This window comes from Orycteropus afer, unplaced genomic scaffold (genome assembly GCF_000298275.1).
Source record: "Orycteropus afer afer isolate SDZICR_OR568_19922 unplaced genomic scaffold, OryAfe1.0 scaffold00185, whole genome shotgun sequence".
Taxonomy (NCBI): domain Eukaryota; kingdom Metazoa; phylum Chordata; class Mammalia; order Tubulidentata; family Orycteropodidae; genus Orycteropus; species Orycteropus afer.
In genome coordinates, this window is record NW_006921772.1 from 4,525,133 (window position 1) to 4,535,888 (window position 10,756).

The 10,756-nt window shown below is 34.8% G+C and overlaps 1 protein-coding gene across 1 annotated transcript in view; it reads left to right on the forward strand.

Moving 5' to 3' along the window:
• Positions 1–10,756, forward strand: part of ADAMTS19 (ADAM metallopeptidase with thrombospondin type 1 motif 19) — a 511,689-nt gene that overhangs the window by 463,125 nt on the left and 37,808 nt on the right. The window contains exon 21 of the mRNA XM_007947461.2: positions 274–426. Coding sequence (XP_007945652.1) covers positions 274–426 — 153 coding nt within the window. The remainder of the gene's footprint in view (positions 1–273; positions 427–10,756) is intronic.

A 10,756-nucleotide genomic window follows, 5' to 3' on the forward strand; every position in this document is an offset into this window, starting at 1 on the left:
TATTTGTCTTTCTAAGTAATCCCTGGCTTATGTTACTCTCTGTAATAATGGCCCCATGTTCCTGAAGTTCATATATCCCCAGCCCTGCATCTGTTGCTCCACATGCCCTGCATACTGGTGCTTAGCCTGTTGGGCATCTTCTACTTACATGTTGCTCTTTTACCTGTGCTATATGTGAGAGATGATTAGAAAGTAATACTTAACATAATTTAATCTATCATTCATATTTCCTAATCAAGATCTTTATCCAAACTCTCTGATATTATCTTCCAGTGTTCAGTCAAGTGTGGCAAAGGTGTACGTCATCGGACCGTGAGGTGTACTAATCCTAGAAAGAAATGTGTCCTCTCTACTAGACCCAGGGAGGCTGAAGACTGTGAGGATTACTCGAAATGCTATGTATGGAGAATGGGTGACTGGTCTAAGGTAGGAATCATTCTGTGCTTTCTCGATATTAGGTTTCAATAATGTCAGCATTATCCTGGGTGCTATAGCCATGTGGTATGAAGTTTAGGAGGCACAAAAGGTAAAGGTAAAGATTATGAGATATGAAGTGTTATACATGCTAGGTTCAAATCCAAGCTCTGCTATTACTGTGTCTGATCATGATCTCTATAAAACTCTGTTAAAGTAAGATAAAACGTATGAAGCACTCAGTACCATATTTGGGACAAAATAAGTATTTAAAAAATAGTAGCCTTTACTATTGTTGTGTTGTTATCTTTGTTGTTATAATTCTTATACAGAATATTTTTGCATAAAACTTATCTGATAGTAGAATACTATCAAGTAAGTAAATTTAAAATATAATTCAGGGACAAAATTTAATAATATATATATAATTAAAGGATAGCAGCAGGACAAAGGGAATTCATGTTTTAATAGGAAAAGGCTTTCTTTTTCCCATTAATTTGCTTTGGTGTGTACAGCAAAAATGTAGAGGAAAAGAATTCTTGAAGACCTATGGTCAAATGGAGTGTTCACAATTCATTGTTGTTGTTTTTGTTATGTGCCGTCAAGTTGGACCCGACCCATAGTGACCTCTCCTTGGGTTTCTGAGGCATATCACTACAGAAGTAGATTGCCCAACCTTCCTTCCAAGGAGTGTTTGGGGTTTGAACCACCAGCCTTCTGGTTAGCAGTCAAGTGTCTCAGGTACTATGCTACCACAGCGCCCCTCACAATTCATTAGGCACTTTAATTTAGCAATAATAATAATAATAAAACTAAACTCACTGCCATTGAGTCAATTCAGCTCAGAGCAATCCATCTTTACGTTTCCAAGGCAGTATGGAATATACATCTATGGAAGTACACTGCCCAATCTTCTTTTCGAGGAGTGGCTGGTAAGTTTGAACTGCCAGCCTTCTGGTTATCAATCAAATGCCTTAGGCACTAAGCCACCAAAGCCCCTAATTTAGTAATAATAGTAATATAATTGTCACCTGTTGCTTTGGAGTTGATTCCAATGTTTAGTGACCCTATAGACAGAGTAGAACTGCCCCATAGGGTCCCTAAGACTATAAATCTTTTTACAGAAGCAGACTGCCACATCTTTCTCCCACAGAGTAGCTGGTGAATTCAAACCACTGTCCTTTTGGTTGATAACAAATAATTAACCACTGCACCACCAGGGCTCCTTACAATTGCAATACCTAAACCTACTGCCATTGAATCGATTCCAACTCATAGCGACCCCCATTGGGTTTCTAAGACTGTAAATCTTTATGGAAGTAGATTGCCTAATCCTCCTCCCACAAAGCAGCCGGTGGGTTTGAGCCACTGACCTTCTGGTTAGCAGCCAAATATCTTACCCACTATGCCACCAGAGCTCTTTAATAATAGAAATACTATCTCAAAATTTATATGAGTAGAGACTCTTATATAAAAGGGCTTTAGAAAATACCCCATATATTCACTGTGAAGATTAAAAAATATAACTCTTTATTATAAGTTAAAATTCTCATTAGACCTAGGTGAAAGCAGCTTTCAAATACTTGTTATCAGAAATGTATTAGTCAAATGAGCCCAGAGAAGTACTTATGTCTTCCCTCATTTTAATTGTTAAAATTTAACAATAAGCATATTATATACTTACTGTCACAGAATCATGAAATTCTAGAGCTTAGAAGAGCCCAATAAACCCTCTCTTCCCCTTAATTTCATAAATGAAAGCAATAACATGTTGACTGCTGGGGCATAGTGGAGAGGATGGTTATTAATAAATAACCCTAGAGCAAGACATTCTAGAAAAAAAAAAATCATTTCTGTATAGAAAGCACTGTGGTTATTGACTTGACCGACATTGTCCAAAATTCAGTGTTCCTTAAAGTCCAAGCTCTTCTCTTGAGCTCATTCATGCCTTTTTTCCCTAAGAAAAATTTTGTGCATTAGCATCTCATCTGAGTTTTCAGTAAACTATAATCACTCTTTCTACTATGCACAGAATTTGAGCTCTTTAAAGGATGTGTTTGTAAACAAATAAGCCATTTTCTGACTACAGAATTACAGAATTACTGCTGAAATTTATATTGGAACTTCAAAGTTTAAAGTAAATAACTTTTCAGCTCAGAGGATTCCAAAATAACCACAACTAATTTCTGTTATGTTCAGAGTTTATGTTTCCTTTAAAAATGGAGAGAAATAGAGTAAGATGATAGAGAAAAAGATAGGCTTGGAAGTGAGAAAAATGGGAGACATTTGGGTGCCCTCATTGCATAGATGAGTAAATTGGTAAACCATAGAATTCTTCAGAGTCTTTGTTTCAACATGAGTAAAAGAAAAAAAAAAAAATAGGCAACACCAGTGTTTTCAAGCTACATTTATATTAACTTTCCATTCAGTACTGAAGATAAAGGTTAAAATGAGGAAGAAGAGAAAATACTAATTGAAGAGTATGAGGGGGAAATTCCTTATTGTTCCCCCTGAATTATAGCATCTTCTCATTTGTTTGTTTTGGCTAGTAACTTAAATTCTGGAGAAGTTTCCTTTGAAAGAAACAATTCTGTTGTAAGAAAATGTTTTAAATCCACTAACATAGATGATTTAAAAAAAAAAAAAAAAACACTGTGGTCAAATCAATTCTGACTCCTAGTGACCCACACTGGGTTTCCAAGGTGGTAAATCTTTACAGAAGTAAATTGCCCAGTCTTTCTTCAATGGAGTGGCTGGTGGGTTTGAACCACCAACTTTCTGGTTAGCAGTCAGATACCTTAGGCACTGTGCTATAAATAGATACATAGGTAGATAGATAGATAGATATTGTTGTTGTTATTATGTGCCGTTGAGTCAGCCCTGGCTCATAGCGAGCCCTCCTGGGGTTTCCAAGGCATTATCTCTACGGAAGTAGATTGCCCAACCTGATAGATCATATATTTTATAATTTTGGTTAATAATAATATTTTAAGTAATGAATGTTTTAACCCCCACCCCTCACTTTACTACATGATAAAAAAAAAAAATACTGCAAAAAAGAAAAAAAACTAGTTGAAGCAGCTGCCAACCAAGAGGCAGGAGATGAGTTTCCGGACACCATTAAGAAAATCATTGAAATAATGCAGATGAAAGTCCCCTATTCTGGGGGGCAAAATGTCTCAAAGGATATATATTAGTAAGGAAGAGAATCAAGCACCCAGATATAAGGCAGGGAGGGATAAGCTAACTCCACTGTTTTGTGCAAACACAGTTGAGTTAAGTTTTTGATCAAGACTGCCCTTTTTTATAAATCTGCTAATGCCTGGGCCTTGAGGGGAAAAGATAATCACCAGCTGCCAGTCTTTTGATTGTACCATTAGAAGGCCTGGACAATGCGAATCCTGTTTCTGGATTGTTTCCATTGATACTTTGTCGCTGATGTCAGGAAGTGTACCATGCCAGTAAGGGATTTTTCAAGTTCTTTTGACATTGGACAATGCCCCTGGCCATCCAGAATGCTATGAGTTCAGCACTGAAGACCTCTAAGTGGTTCTACTTGCTCCCAAACCCAACTTCTCTAAGTCAGCCTCTAGATCAGGGTGTCATAAGGACCTTTAGGGCTCATTACACATGGTACCTTTACAGACAGGAATGCCAACACTATGGAAGAGAAACCAGAGAGAGAAAACATCATAAAACTCTGGAAGAATCACACAATTGAAGATATCATCGTTGTTACAGAAAAAGCCATGAAAGCCATCAAGCCCAAAACAATAAATTCTTGCTGGAGGAAACTCTGTCCAGATGTTGTGGATGACTTCACAGGATTGACAACAGAGCCAATCAAGGACATCATGAATGAGATTGTGAATATTGCAAAAAAAGGTGAGGAGTGAAGGGTTTCAAGAAATAGATCTTGGGAGAAATTCAAGAGCTAGTAGACACCATACCAAAGGAAGTAACAGAAGATGACTTGATAGAGATGAGTGCTTCCGAACAAGTGCCTGGCGATGAGGAAGAAGATGTAGAAGAAGCAGTGCCAGAAAACAATTAACACTAGACAGTGTGCCAGAAGGGTTCTGATTATTCAAGACTGCCTTTGACTACTTTTGGGACATGGATCCTTCTATGATATGGGCACTGAAACTAAAGCAAATGGTGGAAGAAGTGTTGGTGCCATATAGAAAGATTTTTAGAGAAAGGAAAAAGCAAAAATGTCAGACAGAAATTATAATGTATTTCCATAAATTTGCCTGCCTCTCCTGCCTCCTCTTCTACCTCATCCATCTGTTTGGCCTCTGCCACCCCCAGACAGAATGACCAACCTCTTCTCTTTTCCTCATTCTCAGCCTACTCAACAGGAAGATAATGAGGATGAAGACCTTTACAATAATCCACTTCCACTTAATGAATAGTAATAGTTGGTGAATTTACCTTTGTACATGTGTGTGTCTTTTTGTGAAAATCTAATAATTATGTGGCAAGAACTATGCTAATCAACTGTTTATGTTATTGGTAAGGCTTCCAGTCAACAGTAGGCTATTAGTAAAGTTTTGGGGGGGGTCAAAAGTTATACATGGATTTTTTACTGTACCGATGAGGACCAGTGTCTCTAACCCCCGCATTGTTTAAGAGCCAATTGTATTTTATTAGTATTTTGTATTTTTCAGCATATAGAATCTGTACATGCTTTGCTAGATATTTATCTAACTCTTCCATTTTATTGTGTGATTGCAAATGGTACTGTGTTTTTTTTTCCAATTGCTTATTTATAGATACAGGATTAATTTTTGTGTATTACTTTCTATCCTGAGACTTTGCTGACTTCACTTACTAATTTTAGGAGTATTTTGGTGAGTTCCTTAGAATTTGCTACACAGATAATTATGTAATCTTGAAATACAAATAGTTTTATATCTTCCTTTCTGATTTGTATACCTTTTATTTCACTTTCTTGCCTTATTGAACTGGCTAGAATGTTCAGTACTCTGTTAAAGAGCAGTAAGGAGAGCAGATATTGTACCTTATTTCTGATCTTAGAGGGAAATCACTCAGTCTTTTGCCATTAAGTATGATGTTAGCTGTATGAAGTAATACTGTATTACTTTTGATTAATGCCAATTGTGTGGCCTCTGGTTAAATCTCAAGCAAACTCAAAATTAGGTGGGGAAATCAGAGAGCAATGATTTTGGCTTTTTATGATAATCCTGGAAAAAACATGTTTGCAATTCATATGTAATTTTTAAATATAGCTTGATTGAATTTATTTAAATTTGTTTTGTTGTGTTACAGTTTTGCTACCCAGCTAGAAATAGCTTTTGTGATTTAAAAAGAAATGGCTAGCTCCAAAGGATATCTTTATTCTCACACTATTTTACCTTTGTTGGTTGATCTATTCATTTCTCTGTTTTCTTACTTGGAAGATCCAGTATGTAGTGATAATTTTCTCTTTGGGAACTTTCTTTGTATAAATGTCAATTTGCGCACTCCTTCAATTCATTTTTTCCTTCTTCACAGTTGAGTCTCAGCATCACAGATTCAAACAGCATGTACAAATTAAAGTCAGAGGCTTCTTGTGAATTTGATTGATTTCACTTCTCCTTTTTTAACTCCTAAAATACCTCTTTCATGTTCAAATGAAGACTTCTCAGAATAATTGCAGAGATAAAACAAAATCTGGTCTGTAAATTTGCACCCAGAGCACAATTTAAAAAATAAATAAATAATAAAATCCTCAGTAAAATATGAAAGAAAAATAAATTTAAAAAAATAATGGTACAGAAAAGGAATAATGCTGGGATTATTGAATTCCCATGATTAAAATCTTTATGGACAAAGTAAAAAGCACATAGATCTATTATTCTTATCAGCTGTGTCCCTGGAACAGAAATAGCAAGATGTATATGATTCTAGGAGGATTTCCATGCTCTTCTGAGGTCAATTAATCTGTCAGTTTCACTCAAATTCTACCAACATTTTTAAACTATTAATAAATCTAAGTGGATATAAAATTAAGCCTAGGATTGGCTTTTATGAGTATTCCATGAAGTCTAGCTTTGAGTCCTTGCTTCTCCCTTGGTAATATAGATAGTTCACTAAGAGAATCAGTTAAAAATAACATATATTCTCAGATTGTCCCATCTTTAAGAGTCAAAAACCAATCTGGAGTAAAGATAATACTGGCTCGGTAGATGTTTACTGAGATTATGGTTTATGCCTCAAACTATATTCGTTGCATTTGTATCAGCCTATGTGATGCCTAAGGCATTTGACTGCTAACCAGAAGGCTGGTAGTTCAAACCCATCAGCCACTCCTTGGAAGGAAAGTTGGGCAATCTACTTCCACAGTGATACCTTCTCGGAAACCCAAGGAGAGGGCGTTATGAGTTGGGTCTGACTCGATGGCACATAACAACAACAACATGTGATATCTTGAATTTATGTTTGAGTTAGTTTTGTGTCAACAGTGGAAAAATTGCTTGCCTTGAGAGGGGGAGAAAAATAGGTCCTTAGAAAGAAAAAATCTTCTATGTAATAAAATTATTAAGCTCTAATTTCTAAGTAAATATAATGTGGCTTTTGTTGAATATTCTTGCTTATTTCATTGAGACTAAAAAGATGCCATAAGTAAGACACAATGTAGCTGCTTAGTTCTGGTTTAGGTTAACCGTTACAATTATATACCATATTCTGGCTATATCTTTGATATAGATATAGCCTTCAGGTCTTTCCTAGGAGAGGAGAACATGACCCACATGTTTCCTGGGGATATAAACCTGCATTCACTCATTTAAGCTGCTCTAAGTATGAAACACTGACTTGAAAAATAACAAAGTCCCTTAAATTTAATGAAATGTTGACATATTTTCTGCTTGTGTTTGAACTTTCTGCATTCATTTGAACTTCTGCTTCTGGTTTTCATTATTGGAGACTAGTAGAGGAGAAAGTAAAAAAGTAAAAGAGTTTTTTTTTTTTTTTTTTCTCTCCACATCTATCTATTACATAGGATGTGGTCTTTTATGAGGCTTTTATAGAATTCATTCTTTGTGTGATAGAAACAAATAGTTTATACCTGTTCAACTGAAATTTAATGAGAAACAAGATACATTGGAATTGCACATACTCTTGGTTTATTCTTAGATTCAATTCATATACTGTAATTCAAAGTTATGTAGTTAGTCTTTTAAAATTCTGGGAAATTAATAGTTTTGGCCACATATAAAATTATGACATTTTTAGTAGATTTTTGGACAAGGGATTATGAGTCTTTCTGAGACAATGTAATTTGAAATAATGCTGGTATCACAACACATTCTTTCAAGATGATTTAATTTTATAGATTGTAAGGTATATTTTTGTTTAGAAGTGATAAATTTTCAGTAAAATGAGTAATTTTTAACTTGTCCTGTGAAGGAAACCATAATTATCTTCAATATCTTCAATTACATAGAAAAAGAATTAGATGAGTAACCACAAAAATCAAAGTAATTCCTTGAGGAAATATGTTAGTCTAAATGCATGCTTTCTAATTGTGAATGTTATATTAACATTAAAGGAAATTCAGCTTATGCTGAGATCATTCTCATAGTGAAGATTTTCTAGCTTAATGTACTTACAAATATCAAAATTGCATTTTACAGCAATTTATTGCATTTTTTCTGGCACTCAAAAATTTGGCACACTGATTGGTTAATAATTATTTTTGTGATGATGAAAACCTGTATATCTGGATTATTTCTATTAAAAACAGTTTTGTTATTGCACGTATTTCTGATTTTATTGAAATCTACTCGATATGTTAAATTGTCATAGTACTCTGCAGTAAATATGGAAACATGTGTTCCTATTCCTGAGTAATTAGCACTCTATTTTTTTAAAATAAGCTCAAAGTGGAATGTACAAATTAATCAAGTAAATTATACCAGCTCACTCCTTAAATGTGCTTTGCATAATCGAATGTCATAACCTTAAAGTGCTCTCATGTTGCATAATTATTAAATCGAAGCAACTCACAACAGGCAAGTGCAAGATCAAAGAAACAATAATTTCACAAAGCATTCCTTACTGACATAGTTAAAACAAGCCTAGAAAGACAAACAGAAGATTGATTACCCTGTTATTTTAGGCCTTACTTTTATTCAGGCTGGCCAACAGCCAATATAAGTGACTTGATTTGCACCATTTCACATAGACCTGGAAGGGGAAAATGTTCTTTTAATTCTTACTCTTTGTTATAGGGGATAGTTAAAGAGACATGGAACATGTGAATTTGAAGCTCTCAATAAGTTAACCAAGCAATAGCCTATTCCCAAACCAGATGGCATCTCTGGCCTCACCTTCCTTGCTTTCTCAGCAGTGCAATCTGCCTTCTATTTTCCACACAGAAGCTGGCCACCCTTAAAATTGATACTGACAGTGGTTCTCTCTGGCTTATCACAGTTGACAGGAATTTCTGAATAATCACTGAGAACATTTCTTCCCACTGTAGGAAACATCTTTCAGTGAATCATTGAAAGAGATTTAAAGAAACAACTTTGTTTTAATAGAATCAAAAATAACCTAACCTAAGTGACTATGTAACACAGAATTTTTAATCATTTACCATTGCAGCCTAATGTTTTTGCATTGTCAAAAGAGACAAATGGAAAAACACCAAATCCAAAAATCCCAAAAGGAGGGATTTTTTGGACAGGCTAATACTGGAACTTTAGGACTAGGGATTCCCACATGTCTGGACTAACCCAATGCTTGATCTATACCTCCCCAGCCCCACCCCAAATAAATTTGCCTTGCCCTCTACACCAGTGTTCATTGCTACACTATTCACAATAGCTAAAAGGTGGAGGCAACACAAATGTCCATCAGCAGATGAAAGGATAAATACAATATGGTATACAGGTACAGTGGAATATTGTTCAGCCATAAAGAGAAATGTTACAACATAAATTAAACTTGAGAACACTATGCTGAAAGGAGTAAATTATGCACAGATGGTCAAAATACTATAGGATCCTACTTACATGAAATCTTATATGAAATAGGCTAATATATAAAGACCAAAGCTTATTAGTAGCTACCAAGGTTGGGAGGGGGAGGGAAAGGAGCACTGAGTTTCTGTTAATGGTGGTGGAATAATTTGTAAAAGGACAGTGGTAATGATTACCCAATAAGATGAACATAATTAATGTCACTGAACTATACATGTACAAACTTGGCAAATATTTTATATATATATTTAACCACAATGCAAAAAAAAAAAAAAGAGAGAGAGAGAGAAAAAGAAAGGAAATCATCAGAGATTCAGGAGTGCAAGTAAAGGTATGTAAAACTTCTGGATTTTAACACCATTAAGTTGAGTGTGTTGCTATAGCTTAGAAGAGGGAGGTTTAATCACCTGCCAGAAGGATTTCCCATTCAAATTTGAAGAAATAATTAGCAACAGGAGATGGGTAAATTAAATAATCTATTAAAATATAAAATTAAGGTAATGTTAGTATCAACTGAAACTAGGAAATGGAAAACGTGGGGAAAATGAGAACTGATATAAGAAGAATACTTTGTCAAATTGATACATTAATTCAAATGGTATACCCTAGAAACATGATATATCATAAGTTTTATAGACTAAGTTCATATTTATTTAAATGATTAATTAGAATTGCATTCTGAAAGTTATATTCCATGAAAAAGTCATCTCTTGGGATGTTAGAAGAAGCCCTGTTGGCACAATGTTTAAATTACTCAGCAGCTAACCAAAAGATCAGCAGTTCAAACCCATATCCGCTCTGCAGGAGAAAGATGAGGCAGTCTGCTTCCATAAAGATTTACAATCTTAGAGTCCTAAGACAAAGTTCTATTCTTTACTATAGGGTCACTATGAGTAGAATCGAGTCAGTGTCAGTGGGTTTGATTTTACTTGGGATATTAAAGATAGAAAAGTGATTCTGTGGTCCTCAAATATGTGAAATGCTGGAATTAAAGATGAGCAAATACTTTCTGCTGTAGAACTTTTCAGATCCTTTAGTATGCTTCTGTACTTGGTAAATCTTAGCAAATAAATGATAGTATTTCTCTTTTTTCTTTTTTTACCAAAGGTCACTTTTGCAGAACATGTAGCCACTTTGTTATTTACCTTAATACACTTTGCACTAATAGAAAATGCAAACGTTTTTACATTGATATCATTTTTAGTTTTGAAATCTCCTGAGAGGCTTCTGTTTTGCTCCTCAGCTCTTTAAAGAGCCTTTTTACAGCTCAGGCATGGACAAATAAAACAAAATGTTGAATTTCTGAAACTTTTTAAATTATAAAAATAATAAAACTTGCTTGATTGGTATTCTTT